The sequence below is a fragment of the Epithele typhae genome (assembly GCF_022376455.1).
Source record: "Epithele typhae strain CBS 203.58 chromosome Unknown BXZ73scaffold_5, whole genome shotgun sequence".
Classification (NCBI taxonomy): Eukaryota; Fungi; Basidiomycota; class Agaricomycetes; order Polyporales; family Epitheliaceae; genus Epithele; species Epithele typhae.
The window spans coordinates 966,458-979,763 of NW_025954196.1; the positions used below are offsets into that span (position 1 = coordinate 966,458).

Sequence of the window (13,306 nt, forward strand, 5' to 3'; positions counted from 1 at the left end):
CGCTATCGGGGCATTTGTGATTGTGCGTTGTTGACACCGCCTGTAGTAGAAGTTGTGGTCTGTCTACATGTCGCATCGCTCAGATCGATCCCCCCTTGTACGTTGTATTTACAACGAGAACGTGATTGAGCTGTGAGCTTCCGATATTTTTATCTTGTGCTAAGTCACTGCTTGCAATGGCCGCTCCAAACAGTCATGTATTAGGTATTGATATGAGCCATTCAGCTCACAAAGTCGACACGAGCCACACGGATGGTCCAGACGGATGGTAGTGAAATGCGTAGAGACACGGAGTTTCGCGAGACCAAGTGCGCACATGTATGATTGCACGTCTCATACTGTACCGATACGTTCCTACGCTGTTGCGCCCGCGACGAAGAACCCTGTCCCCTCCTTGCCGCTGTGAGGGCCCCCTCGTTCTCACACAATATGTCCGAGAACATGGTGATGCTTCCTGTGCGCATCCAGGTCCACTCCAGAGAGTAATCGGAGTCGACTTGAGCGTTCTCCACGCCGTGCCTGCAACCACACGAGCCCTGTCAATGCATGCCCTAGCACGCACGAGCAAGTCCGAACACCTACTCCCTTGCACAGTGCGTCTTCACACCCCACCGCCCGCGCACGCCTGTCATGCCGCACCACAGACACTCCGCCGTGACAGCACTGCTGTCATCTCGGGCGAGCGCAGCCGCGCGGTGCGCATCCTCGCACTCACGTGCTTTCGCGGCATGGTCCTCGCCGACGCGGTCCCAATGCTCAATCTCCGGTCCACGCGGGAGATTCGGCTCGCGATGGTGGCGCTTGTCGTGGAAGATCTATGTACTCGACCCGCGGGGGACCGTCAGCTCGCCGGGCGCAGCGGAAACCGTAAATGAGGCCACGCACCGCACCTCGCCAGGTGAACACCTCCTGCTTGACGATGTGCGCGCACAGGCGGCAGCGCAGGCGCGCCCTGGACGCGTCCAGGTCCGCGTGCGTCGCCGAGTCTGGGTCGAAGCCGCACGCGGCGATGATCGTGCGCGCGGCGCGCAGGCCGTCGCGGTTGATGTACACTCCTCTGCCGTCGAAGGACTGTTCATCGATCTCGTAGTGCCTTCGGGAGAGGTAGGCTTGGGCGTGGCGTGCGTAGGCCGCATTGACGGCTCCGGCTGTGCGATCGACCTCGATACGTTCCTTGCAGTGCGAATGGTCGACTATCTGGGGCCAGCGCAATCCGTCGCAATAGGAGCTAGTGCATTCGAATGTCGCGAGCGCGAGTTCGAATGGGTTCTCTGCAGAAGCCGCTGCAGTACCCTTCAACCGGCGACGAAATAGGCCAGTGTAGGTCGCAGTCAGTTGCGTCGCCCACTCGGCTTCGATGGCGGGCAGGATGTTATTCAGTTCCACTGTGAGGTCTTCGAGCGTTTTGTGGGTCTCGACGTCGAGGATGGCCTTGCGCACGTCTGGATGCTTGAAGAGGTCACCGAAGCGGCCACTGAGCTGAAAGCCTGCGCCGCGAACTTGTCGTGTGCGCCGGAGGTCTTTGAGCGCCGTCATCAGGCAGTCCACCCTCCGCTGCTTCAGTCCCCCGTTCTCGCGGACCATTCTCACAAAGCGAATATCATCTATGAACTTCAAGCAAGGCTCGCGAATCCTTTTCCACACTGCAGTCACAACGCCATGAGCACGACGGTAGTGTGGACGACGGGATTCTCACCTTTCGGGCCGACTTCTTTGGCCGTCTTGACCTCGTCCAGCTGGCAGAGCTGCAACCATTGAGCATTGGACATGCAATCGATCTCTTCCACCCAACCCTCTGCAGACAGTTTACCACGAATTCTGAAGGGACGATCAGAGCGAGCTGCACACGCAACAATTGCCCGTAGACGTACGCATCGATTAACTTCTGTTGTCTTTCCTGCGGCATGCTTGAGACCCATTGATGAAGCTCAATAGCACTCTGGCCGCATGCGTGGGCGTTAGACATGCCTGCTGTGGCAAACAGTGAAGTTGGAGTGAGGTGCCCACCTGAGCGCGCTGCTGAACGTATGCTTGCCGCTCTGCGGTGAATGTCTTCTTGTCCTTGAGAGTCTGAAGCCGGCTCAACTTCTCGCGAAGAGAATCCACCTCTGGCTTGTGGTACACACGACTCTGCGAGAAGCTGCCATGATCCATGAGCTATGACGCACACCGCATCACCTTCCCGCTCACCCTTTCTTCCACTGTGTTGTGCAGGTGGGCGCCATCTGCTCAAGAGTGCCATAGACCCGCCCTTGTCTGTCTGCTAGTTTTGGAAAGTCGAGAAGAGCTTTCTCCGGGGAAACGAGCCTGTAAATCCCCGTCAGTGCCATCGCGTCCCATAAGCAATGTACGTATGCTTCGTTTGACGCACATGGCAGGCCTGCAGATACCACAATACCGCACGAAGAACTCGCAAAAGATAGTGAACTCCCCATTTTTGAAACAGTTCTATCGCTCCGTTTTAACACCGACACCAGGCCTGACCGTGACGGAGCACTCACATGGCAATGAGGAGAAAAAAGGAGGTCAGCGAACGCCGGCTCGCTCATATGCGACGGAGGTGCAGGGAGACCCGTTTGGCAGAGCCGAGCGTTGCGCCACGTCTTCTCCATGTTTCGAGCGAGCACCGTCGCTCGAAAGTCCTTGTTTGCACGCGCGAGGCTGAGGAGGTCTCTCGGGTGCAGCAGCGCCAAGATCTGACACGGTCTCAGAGACAGTTCGAGGGTGGAGGGGCAAGCCAAAGTCGAGAGAGTGCTCACCTCGTAGAGGATTTCCATCGGCATGTCTGATAGATTCCCCGGATGGCCTCGTTGAGCACGACCACCGCCTTGTGTGCGGCGCCGCGTTGCGCGTCCAACTTCACTAGTAGTGGCGGCTTTCGAGTCTGCCGCGTCGAGGGTCGCCTCTATATTGGGGTGGGCATTCTTTGCTCGTTTTGACCGTGTTTTCATAATGTTTGGAAGTTGGGGCTGGCTGGAGGACCACGAGAGGGAGTGGCAGCTGCGTGCGTGGTCGGAATTCGGACGCGTGACGGCGCGTCGGATGCGCGTCGACGCGTCGTTCTCACGTGCTCCGCGGCTGCGCTGCGCTCAGTCACGCTCTATGGTGGCATCACTCAAGTACTCACAGTCCCTGCTCTCGACCCTCTCTCCAAACCGTTTTGAATGTTCCTCGTCCAACCGTGTCTTTTTGAACCTCTGGTCCTTCACGATGCCCCCTCGTAAGAAGCAGCGCACCACCGCTCCCCCTCCCGTGAGGCGTAGCGCTCGTGCAAGCGCCACCGAGGCCCCGCTACTGGCTGCGAAGAAGAGCGTACCTGCGGCACCACGCCGCGGCAAAGTCTCAACGGCACCGAAGGGCATTGTCAGTATGCCTCTGGAGATCCTCTTCGAGGTGCGTCGATATGTTGTATGTATGTGCAACGTAACCCCCAACATGGTTATGCCGTGGTAGATCTTCGCCGTCCTTCCCCCGAAGGCCTCTTCCACCTCTCCCGGGTTAACAAGGCGTTCCACAAGCTCCTGCTGGACCCCGGGGCAGCGTCGTTCTGGAAGGCCGCGTGGTCTAGAGCGGAAGGGCTGCCCGCGCTTCCCCCTCATCTCAGCATCCCCTCGTACGCCAGCCTTCTGTTCTCCACCGATTGTCGCGTCAGTGCTCTCCACGACCTCTAGTAATTGCGGCGAATGACGGTGTTTTCGCAGGGGTGCGGCATGTCCGGATACTTTGAGTCCTAGCCCACTGTTCACGAGATATTGTGGGGAATGCGAGCAGCGATGGTGCGTCTCCCTTCTTCTCGTGTGTTCTCCGAACCAACCTCCCCCAGTCTCGTCCGGAAAAAAGGCTCCGCTTTCAGCTTCCGCCTTCCCGATGGTGATGACCCCGCTGAATTCGGAATCGTGAACACAGTGTGCGTGCACAGGTTGCGCCTCGTCTCCGGCTGACTGTGACCAGACTATGTTCAGCCATCGGTGGATGCTGATCGCAGAAGTCGAGTATGTCCAGCGACGACGGGAAGCACTGGAAAGCGAGAAGGAGAAGCAGGACTACCTCGCCGAACGCAGGGCGTTTGTCATGGAGTGTGACGAGGTTCGCGAGATTGCCTCGAGTGGGCGCGTCGGCTCATTTTGGCTTCGGACTAGGTCGCAGAGTCGCTCCAGACATGGTTTGACGCCGCCGACGAGCGCAAGCAAGAGGAAGAGGACGCTCTAATAGCAGAGCGACGCAACGAGTAAGCACCAAACTGGATTTCAGTCATTCTCTCATGCAAGGATCATTCAGCGTTATGCGACTTCTTCGCGCAGAAGGATGGGAAGACGCCGACCTGCACACGTGCGATTTTGACGACCTGCCTGGTCTCGATAAGGCGGAGAGGCTGACGAGCGAGAGAGGTATGGGCGAGCTCGGACGCTGCCTACGATGAACTTGTATCTCACCACTATGACAGAATGGCAAGTGATTCGAAAGAAGGCGGTGAAGATCCTGGAGGCTCACCATCAGCAACGACTCAAATACGAAGAGGTTAGGCGGCTTCAAGGGAATGTCACCCGTTTGAAAACGATGATCGAGGCCTACCGGTGGTCAATATGCGCTCCAGGAGCCGGCCTCCGGTTCTTTGCAAGCTTCTTCGAGTTTGTCATCACACCCATCTTGCAGTCGTATGTAGTCCAGAACCCCTTATTCGACTCGGGCGATCCGGCCACATGTCAAGAAGTGGAGGCACTACTGCCCGGTATAGACGAGCAACTTACGGATCGTGCCACTGGCATCCTCGCAAGCATGGTCCACGAAACTACCAGCATGGAAGCAGCGTCACACTCGGATGAGGAAGTTCTAGAGCTCGCGACCTCGTTCTTCCAATGCTTCGTCTGCGGTGGAGACCGCCTGTTCCGCTGGAAGCCCCTGCTCCGCCACAACTGCACGAAGGAACACCTCATCGACGACGATCCCAAACACTTGATCTCCGCGGCCTGGGACCGCGGAGCCTCCGGCGACCGCTTCAACGTCCAATGCGTCCGCCTCAACTTCGAGCGCGGGGTCGCGAGCCGCCGCGCGGTCGTCGCCGCCTGCGGCCTCGACCCCGACCGCGCGACGTGCGCGGACGCGGACGCCTGCGGGGCCCGCCTGCACTGTCTGCGCTGTCGGCCGACGCCAGACAAACGCGCGGTGTTCGACTGGGAGGGTGCGGTGAGCGCCGTGTTCCGCTCGATCGTCCTACGCGCACGATGTAACTGACGCGTCGCAGATCCTGCACGACGCCCGTCAGCACCGCAAGCCCTCCAGCGCGGAGACCTTACATTGGGAGCGCGTCGCGGACGGGCACGCGTCCCGGGTGCGCGAGCTGCAAGACGCGTGCGCGCGCGAGCCCGCGGACACGGACCGCTACGCGTGCGCGTGGTGCGGCCGCCACACGTACCGCGACCCGAAGAGCTGGCACAGCGGAGACCGAGACCAGATGACGTTGCGCGCCGTGAAGCAGCACCTGCAGGATCAGTGAGTCGCCGTGGCCTGTGGCAGCCAGAGCCGTTCGAAGGGGCAACGCTCACGCTGGCCGTGTGTAGGCACTGCAAGCTGCATCCGGCGGAGGGAGTGGACTACGTGGTCGACCGGGCGCCGAAGCCCGCGATCACTATGTTCGGGCCGTCACTCGAGCACAACAAGACGGCGATGAGCAAGGTCGAGGCAGGGTTGGGGTTCTTTGCAGATTTTTGAACGAGCATGTCGCTGTCGGGGGCTCTTGTCGCTTGACGTCGTCGAGATCGCGTAGCCCGTGTTCCTGACTTAAGTCATGATCTGTCTGCGCATAGCATCGTTGAAATATACGGTCACTTCACGGACGTCTACGGCGCAACAATTGGGAACGCGGAACGCGAGTGGACTCCCGACGTCCTCATTGTGTGCATCGCTATCCGAAGCTCGACCTCTCCACGCGGTCCACACTTCCCGAAGCCAGGATTCCTCGCGACTGAGAGCGGCGCCCAGAACAGAGTTGGGTCCACGTAGATCGCCGCAACTCCGAACCTCCAGATCCGCATGGCAGCGGCCACCCAACACACCACGAGACAGACGGACACGAGCACGCACGCACGCACGCAGCGAAGTGAAAGAGATAGGAGATGTAGAGAATCGTCGCTTCGTTCGTGACAGAGGGGCCGCGCCGGGTCGACCGGTGGAAGGTAGTAAGTGGGTGCTGTGCGAAGGCGGGGTGGTACGTAGGTAGCTAGCGGAGACGGGAGAGGGCAGAGCACCCGGGAGAGAGAGCGAGGAGCGATCCAGCGGCTGCGACGGGAAGGAGGTAGGGTATGGATATAGATGTACTTATAGAAATAAATAGATGCGGCGCGGACAGAGATTTTGAGAGGCTACACAGACGTGGCGATAACGGCGGTGGAAGGAGAAGCGAGGGCGGAGTCAGCTTTATCGTGAACCGCGCGGGAGAAGCGGGCATGCGACTCACGCGTGCGACGAGATCATTCCGATGACGGCCAGCGTACGCCCCGCGGCGCGGGCGCGGCGGAGACTGCTGTCTGCCAGACTCGCGACTCGTCCGGAGGCAGCGCTATGCTATCGGCGGCGGTAGTAATACACGTACAAGTAGTATGCAGTGTGCGGTGCGGAGAGCGCAGGGTCAGCGGCGGCCGTGCGCGAGCCAGAGTGAGGTGTGCAAAGCAACGGGGGGCGGTGTGAATGACAGTGGGAGCGTGCAACTGTGAACAGAGTGGGCGCGGGAAGAGGGAGAGCAGCGAGACGGGGGAAATGGATGTATAATCCAACAAAGCATGCCGAGTGCCGAAGGAGAAGCAGTCCGACTGCGATGCAGGGGTATAAGCAGCGGCCGTGTACAGACGAGACGCGATGTGTGAAGGTGGCAAAAGTGGGAGAATGAGCGTGGACGAGATGCGCAAGCGCACTACGGGAAACAACAAGAGACCGGGACAGGGACCGGGGCGGGGCGGTGGCAGCGACTGCGGCTCGCTCCTTGTATCATCGCACTACTGCGATGGGGGAAGCACGGAGGGGCTACTACGCGCCATATCGTGGGCGCGTCTGGTTTTGGCCCAGTCGGTGCTCGCCTTCAGGCATGCATACTTTGCAGCAGGCGCAAGGGGAGACGGGAAGTGCAAGTGCGCATATCATGGCACTGCAGGATTGAGGATGCCGCGCACGTCATCGACGTGGGCGAGATCCGCGAGGAACGGGCAAAGGTCCGTGAGCTCCGTGTCGTGGGGGTCGTTGAACCACGAGGACACCGGAACGGCGTTATGCGGGTGGAAAATGTAAGAGGCAGGGGAGTTGTCGAGGATGATGGTGTCCTTTACTGGACGTCCGAGTTGTGAGAGATCCTGTTTAGTATGCTATGAGCACCATGTAAATCACAGTGAACCCACTGAGGCGCACCTTGACATAGTTACCCTTATGGTTGAAACAGCTTTCTCGGAAAAGTCGGTGCGCCACCGAATGGGAGGGGTCTAGTCTGTCCAGTACTGGGTCGGCGTACTGCATCCAGAGGACATTAGCACTAGAATGAAGCGAAGATGACAAAAGAAAAATCACCTTGCTCAAGCTAGCAGTGAATACAACAACTTCGTAGATTTCTCCCATCTTCTTCATGAACTCGTCGACACCTGGTCGCTTAAGGACAAAAAAGTTATGCCAGTATGCTTCAATCTCCACGGGAACGATATAGTCTGGTTGAGGAACACCCTATTGGAGATTGATGTGAGTGCAATGAAGGACTGAAAGGTGAAGCCACTGACCTTCAAGCTGCTATGTACAAGAGTCTCGTCCAGATCGAGCACCAGGCACTTGCGTCCGACGTGTTCGGGTAGGATGGGTGGTAGCAGCGGCTTCGGTTGTCCGTCCTTGAAAGACGAAGTTCAGACAAGGGAAAGCAGCAAATGTAGGCACATTACGCACGGGTCCAATGGGGATGCCACTGCCGCCCATCCTGATCAACCGTGCCTCTTCATCCTCGATCTCATCACCAACCAGGTCGGAGAAGCTCCCTTCATCGGTGAACGCACTGTCCGAATCGTCCGAATGTTCGCGGTGGATCTTGCGCTCGAAGGTGTGGGGGTGCGGGATATTTTCACCAGTAGAACCCGGCGGCTGGACTGCTCCAGAGGTGAGCCCGTCGGTCTCCGAGAGCGGGAGAAGCTGCTTCGTAGGCGTCGGCGGGACGATAACCTCCGTGTCGACAGTGGGAGGAATGGTGAGAGGCGCGAGGTTGTGTGGTGCGGCTAGAGCGATGGCATTGAGTTGAGTGGCATGGACGCGACGTCAATGCAAGAAAAACGTGCGCACCTGTCGCAGTGGACGACTGTGTGTCCTTCTGATCGGAGTCTACCACCTCGAGGGCTGTTTCTCGCCGTCGTGGTGCACGCCCTCGTCGAGGTCGACGGGATGGGTGTGCTGGGTGCCGATGCAGCAGAGGCGGGTGAGCTTGGAGAAGAAGCCCTGTTTGGGTCGCTTGGAAGGCGTCTTGGCCTCCTCTGCGAACGAGTGCTTGGTTAGGCTCGAGCTGGTCACCCCACCGTCAGAAACAGACTGGCCATCGCGACGCCGTTTTCCGGCGGGGGTGGACGGGTACGCGCCGCTTGGGGGCGGCTTCTCCGAGAGGGTGAGCGCGGTGTCGGACGGCTGGCGGTCAGGGGCTGCCATGAGGGAGACAGCGGTGCCGGACATGGTCGTCGGGTTCGACGCCGCGGTGTGGGTGGAGGACGAGGGGGGCGGGTCCTGACCAGAGGTGCTGTGAGACTCGGTGGTTGCCGTCTGGGGGTCGGCTGCGGGAGACCGGGCTTCGGCGGAGACGGGAGAGAGAGAGGCGACTGGGAGAGCTTCCACTGCGGGTGCGGGGAGGATGGTGAGGGACGGACGGTGTCTGCCTGGCTGCTGTCGGGTGCGTGGTATATTGCCTCGGCGGGAGTTGTGCCCGGGCCTGCTTCTGACGCCTGAGCGGGTGGGAGCGCATGGGTGGGTTGGGCGACGGAGGGGCAGAAAGCTAGACACGAACCTGGGCGGGGGCAGAGGCGTTGTCTGCGGGGCTAGCCATGGCCTCGTCGGGCTCAAGCGCGGCGGGGGAGAGAGAAGATGAGGGGAGGGGCTGGGAACAACTCTGGCCGCGCTCGCCGACCGCTGTCCATCAGACCCGCCGTCCCCAAAGGCGCCCATCCGCCGCCCGCGGTCCGTGCGGCCGCCCACGCTCGTCGCCATCTTTCTGCGCTCGGCCGGTGGCCAGTGGCCACAGTCGAACGTTCAACGCGAGCCGTCCCATAGCCTGCCGCCTGCCTTGCTGCAGCCCACGAGCCTCCTGCGGGCCAGGACGCGTGCCCGCAAGTCTCGCGGGTGGCATCATGCCACCCATCCCCCCACATGCTCAGTCCTACTTACATCATCGCGTTTGTACCTATCATTCATCAGCCAAGTCGCGTTTGCTTTGCAGAACGCACTGCAAAGTCGAACATCGTAGCCACGGGCCTCATGTTGTCCGACATATCCGAGTCAGATCGGCCTCTAGCGCCCGTCGGCGATCGCGTGAATTTGATCGCCACCCGCGGGCTGGTCTGCGTAAGCGGGTGGTCCGTGCGCACACCGCAACTGGTATAAAGGCCGCGCCTCCCCCACTTGTTCTCTATCCTTGTGCTCGGGCACGTACTGTCGCCAGTGAGGTCTTTACCGAGGCACAGTCTTTTGCTGATTGCAAATTACACATCCGAACACGTCTGTTAGCTTCGGCTCTCAGCAATTTTTGGCAAACCCTCCCCCTGTGAAGGCTCTTTGAGTCAGAGGGATCTAGTGTTAGTAGTTGTAGCAGTTTTCGTGCAATATATACATCTTGCCTTATTACTTCTTCGTGCGTCGGTCCAGTCTCGTCCGTCATGGCCTTGGTCACAGTTTGCGGTTCCCTTGTGCTGGGAAGTCTCAAGAGCGGAACAGCTTCGTTCCCACTTTCAGGCAAGGTTACAAGATTCGACATATGAAGGCCCTCCACTGAAAATTGTTGTCGTCTCGGACGACAACTTGAATCTGTCTCGCGAAGTCTACGACGGTGAGCACAGTCCACATGCCGTTCTTCGGATCTCCCTGACGACTCTGAAGATGGGAGGTCAGAAAAACCGCGAGGGCAGCCCTCTTCACCGCTGTGCAGCGACAGATGGGACAGGACACAGTCCTCATCGTCGACTCGATGAACTACATCAAAGGATTCCGCTATCAGATCTACTGCGCCGCCCGCGAGCACAAGTTGCGCGTCTGCACAGTGGGTGCCTCCTCCCACAGTGTCCCACCAGGTACTCATTTTGCTCTGCCAGCTCTTCGTGGCCGCAACGCACGAGCAATGCAAGCAGTGGAACGCTGCGCGCCACCCAGACGGCCCTTCATATTCTCCTGAGACGCAAGTACTGCGAAGGAGTCTGGAGCTTACGGTCGCTGACGCGCCCTTTATGCACTACAGGCTCGAAAATCTGCTCATGCGTTTTGAAGAGCCGTCGTCGATGGCCCGGTGGGACTCGCCGCTCTTCACCGTGCCCTGGACGGACGACGACGTCCCGGCGGACGACATCTGGAAGGCCGTCACAGCAGGCACCGTCAACCCCCAAACGCTGGTACCAAGCGGTCCGTCGCCGTGCTTCCTCCCTTCCTCCACCTATCCTTACCCTAGCTCCCCCGCCAGGTCCCGAAAGCACCGACCGACGCGCTCCGCACGCTCGAGGCCACCGCGACGAGCATGGTCGCCGCGATCATGGCGAGCAGGCCGCGGGCGGTGGCTCGGCGGGCCCGTCACGCTCCCCTGTCCGCGACGTTGCGCCCGCAGGTCGCGCTCCCGCCGCGCGCGGTGACGCTCTCGGAGCTGCAGCGGCTCAAGCGCCAGTTCGTGACGGTGCACAAGAAGGCGATCACGCTCGGCGCGGTCGAGAAGGGCGCGGTCGACTGGAGCGAGGAGAGCGTGGCGGGCAAGTTCGCGGAGTACGTCGAGGGGAACCTGAAGCCTTAGGAGACCGAGTGAAGCCTGGTGGTGAAGATGGGTGGGAGGAGGACGACGCGGGAGCTGGAGGTACGCATGCTGCCACGCGCCTTGCGTTTGCATTCAGCTGTCTTACTGACCTGCATCGTGTGTTGTTTGGACAGCGCGGAGGTCAACTGGAGTAGCATGCATGCGTGATGCATCGGGAGTGTAGCACTGTATACAGGAACGTAGAAGATTATCGCTGCCCCGGGCAATGTCCACTCCGCCCACGCCCCTGTGCCACCCCTTCTAGTATCGCACCGATTAGGAGAGGCCTCCTTCCGTGCGTGGGGATCGATGCCCCTATGTCGACGGATGACTACCCGTGCGTATATACGGCGCCCTTGTCGCCCGTCTGCTTCTTCGTCTCTCGTCTGCCTCGAACTTGACGACCATCGGGATTAGCATCGCAGGGGCGCGCGCACCGGCGGCACCGCGGGAAAGCGGCTCACTTGCTCCCCTCGGGAGCGACTGTCCTCAGCGCGATCACAGTTCTGCTCGGCGCGTCCCTTCGCTCCCCTAGCGTCGCTCCACGGCGTACGTCAGCGGGCGGACGATCGACGTGACCTCTAGCAGCTCTCTAGCCAGACCACCGAGGCGATTGCTTCGCCGGCGGGCGGCCTCACCCCCGCAGTGCCCCAGGCGCGCCGGCGGCGGCGCCCGGGAACACGGGCATGGGTTTCGTTTGGGGCGGATTGGGATTTTTGACACGAAACCGATGTGAGAGATGATAGCTTCAGTTAACGTCGTGGCTCGTACAATGTCGCCCTGCGAACATCCAGCCACGTTCCGTGGAAATGGGTGGATCAGGAGTTCTGAACACACATGATTACGGAACATAGAACGGAGGGCTAGTGGCACGTGATGCGCGTCTGTGCAACTGATGAAGGCTGAAGCGCTGAGACTCGCACGGGCCTCTCGAGCTATGACCACAATCCATCAGCGCTATCAGCATCCGTACTTGCACCTATAGCTCGAGTTCTGGTTTTCAAGGCTCTGTCATCGCTTCATCCTCCAGGGCTCACGTCGAACTGTGCTCTCCCTCGTCGCCACCGATTTTCTCTACTCAGCAGCTGGCCAAGGGCCACAGATCTTCCGGATACCCTGCCTCTGAGCATTGGCCTTGCTCAGTAGCTCCTGGATGTTGGAAGTCACATCGCGAGTCTGCCGATGTGTAATGGGCGGTGGTGACAAGGTATGGCCTCCCCTCGTCATTTCGGCGTTTCCATTCCGCGAGCCCAGTGCTTACCGACTACAGCAAAGTCAGTTTCCAGGTTTTCGAGAGAAGCCGTCATGTTGTTGTTTTCGGAATCTACTGCCCATGTTGCCTTCGCCTGCTCAAATGCTCCAGCGCTCGCCAGCACCACCCGCCAAACATCGCCGACGACAATGCGCGCGTCCAACCGAGTCTGAGGTTTAAACCGGACGGATCTTCGCCGACCTATCCAGCCCAGATCGGCCCGTTAGGGAACGTCCACTACTCCATCGCTCCGGCGGTTCCGTACGGCTTTGAGGGAACCGAAGCCGTGGATTCCGTTCGAGATGAGGTTTCCCGGCACTGGGCTCAAACGAGTTGGGCGGAGATATGGGGCCCACTCGCGGATCAAATGGCGGGCAGAGTCACCAAAGGATGGTACCCGCCAGGTCATATCGCCCAGTGTCAGCCCTTTCGATCTCGGCAAGGTCCCGCTTACCTCTGCTACCATATACTCGCGATCATCCGGCCGATTGGTACCTCACCGCAAGCGTCGTCGGTGGTCGGAGTCCTGCTGCAAGCGTCGTCCACCGCCAACGATGATCGAACCTACTACCCCAGACCTCTGCATGAGCGGCGAGCCTGAGCATAGACGATCGCCACCCCTGTTTGCGCACGATGGCTGGCCCGCCGGACCAGCTAGGACCAGCTCCCTGGGTATAGCAGTGGGGGCAAAGGTCGTGCCATCATCGTTCGCCCCTTCTTCCTTCACTGCTCCTCCCTCTCCTTCTCTATAGTGCACTCTCCTGATGTCCGCAGGCACGTCCAACCCTCCTTGTGCGACCGCCAGTTACAGGGCGCATCCAGCGCACTTCCCGTCCCCAGGGCTGGCGATCTTGAGTGTGATCGTGCATCTATTCGGTCAGCTCTTTCTCTGCCCTGTTCACCTTTGCCCTGCGCTCTTCAGGTGTTTCTGTTCTAGCCTACCTGCTCGCGACCAAGATTCGAATATCCCAGCTGTTATCCTTGCGCGTCCTTCGCTTATCCTTCCCGCGCTTGCTCGTAATTGCGAACGTCTTAGACTCGTGCGTATCTCTCTTGTCTCCCTG

General features: G+C 59.8%; 4 protein-coding genes across 4 annotated transcripts; 2 read left to right on the top strand and 2 right to left on the bottom strand.

Annotated features, from left to right (window-relative positions):
* Positions 1-221: 221 nt before the first annotated feature.
* On the bottom strand, positions 222-2,783 carry BXZ73DRAFT_74695 (uncharacterized protein; the record flags this gene model as incomplete). Its single annotated transcript, XM_048022074.1, has 10 exons — positions 222-519; positions 583-815; positions 886-1,643; positions 1,697-1,818; positions 1,872-1,897; positions 2,008-2,140; positions 2,191-2,307; positions 2,372-2,448; positions 2,502-2,696; positions 2,760-2,783. 10 exons carry the CDS (start codon positions 2,781-2,783, stop codon positions 222-224), a joined length of 1,983 nt encoding a protein of 660 aa, XP_047881696.1.
* A 427-nt stretch (positions 2,784-3,210) lies between these two features.
* BXZ73DRAFT_74696 (uncharacterized protein) lies at positions 3,211-6,000 on the top strand (the record flags this gene model as incomplete). Its single annotated transcript, XM_048022075.1, has 11 exons — positions 3,211-3,412; positions 3,454-3,613; positions 3,702-3,776; positions 3,824-3,907; positions 3,963-4,086; positions 4,140-4,228; positions 4,279-4,388; positions 4,445-5,184; positions 5,243-5,490; positions 5,559-5,690; positions 5,805-6,000. The coding sequence occupies 11 exons, from the start codon at positions 3,211-3,213 to the stop codon at positions 5,998-6,000; spliced, it is 2,160 nt and encodes a 719-aa protein (XP_047881697.1).
* A 1,130-nt stretch (positions 6,001-7,130) lies between these two features.
* BXZ73DRAFT_97851 (NIF-domain-containing protein) lies at positions 7,131-9,049 on the bottom strand (the record flags this gene model as incomplete). Its single annotated transcript, XM_048027513.1, has 9 exons — positions 7,131-7,340; positions 7,396-7,494; positions 7,552-7,701; positions 7,755-7,859; positions 7,915-8,237; positions 8,302-8,317; positions 8,380-8,733; positions 8,874-8,948; positions 9,011-9,049. The coding sequence occupies 9 exons, from the start codon at positions 9,047-9,049 to the stop codon at positions 7,131-7,133; spliced, it is 1,371 nt and encodes a 456-aa protein (XP_047881698.1).
* Positions 9,050-9,875: 826 nt separating this feature from the next.
* On the top strand, positions 9,876-10,990 carry BXZ73DRAFT_88015 (chromatin associated protein KTI12; the record flags this gene model as incomplete). Its single annotated transcript, XM_048024799.1, has 5 exons — positions 9,876-9,905; positions 9,934-10,065; positions 10,103-10,255; positions 10,308-10,601; positions 10,658-10,990. 5 exons carry the CDS (start codon positions 9,876-9,878, stop codon positions 10,988-10,990), a joined length of 942 nt encoding a protein of 313 aa, XP_047881699.1.
* Between the last annotated feature and the right edge of the window lie 2,316 nt (positions 10,991-13,306).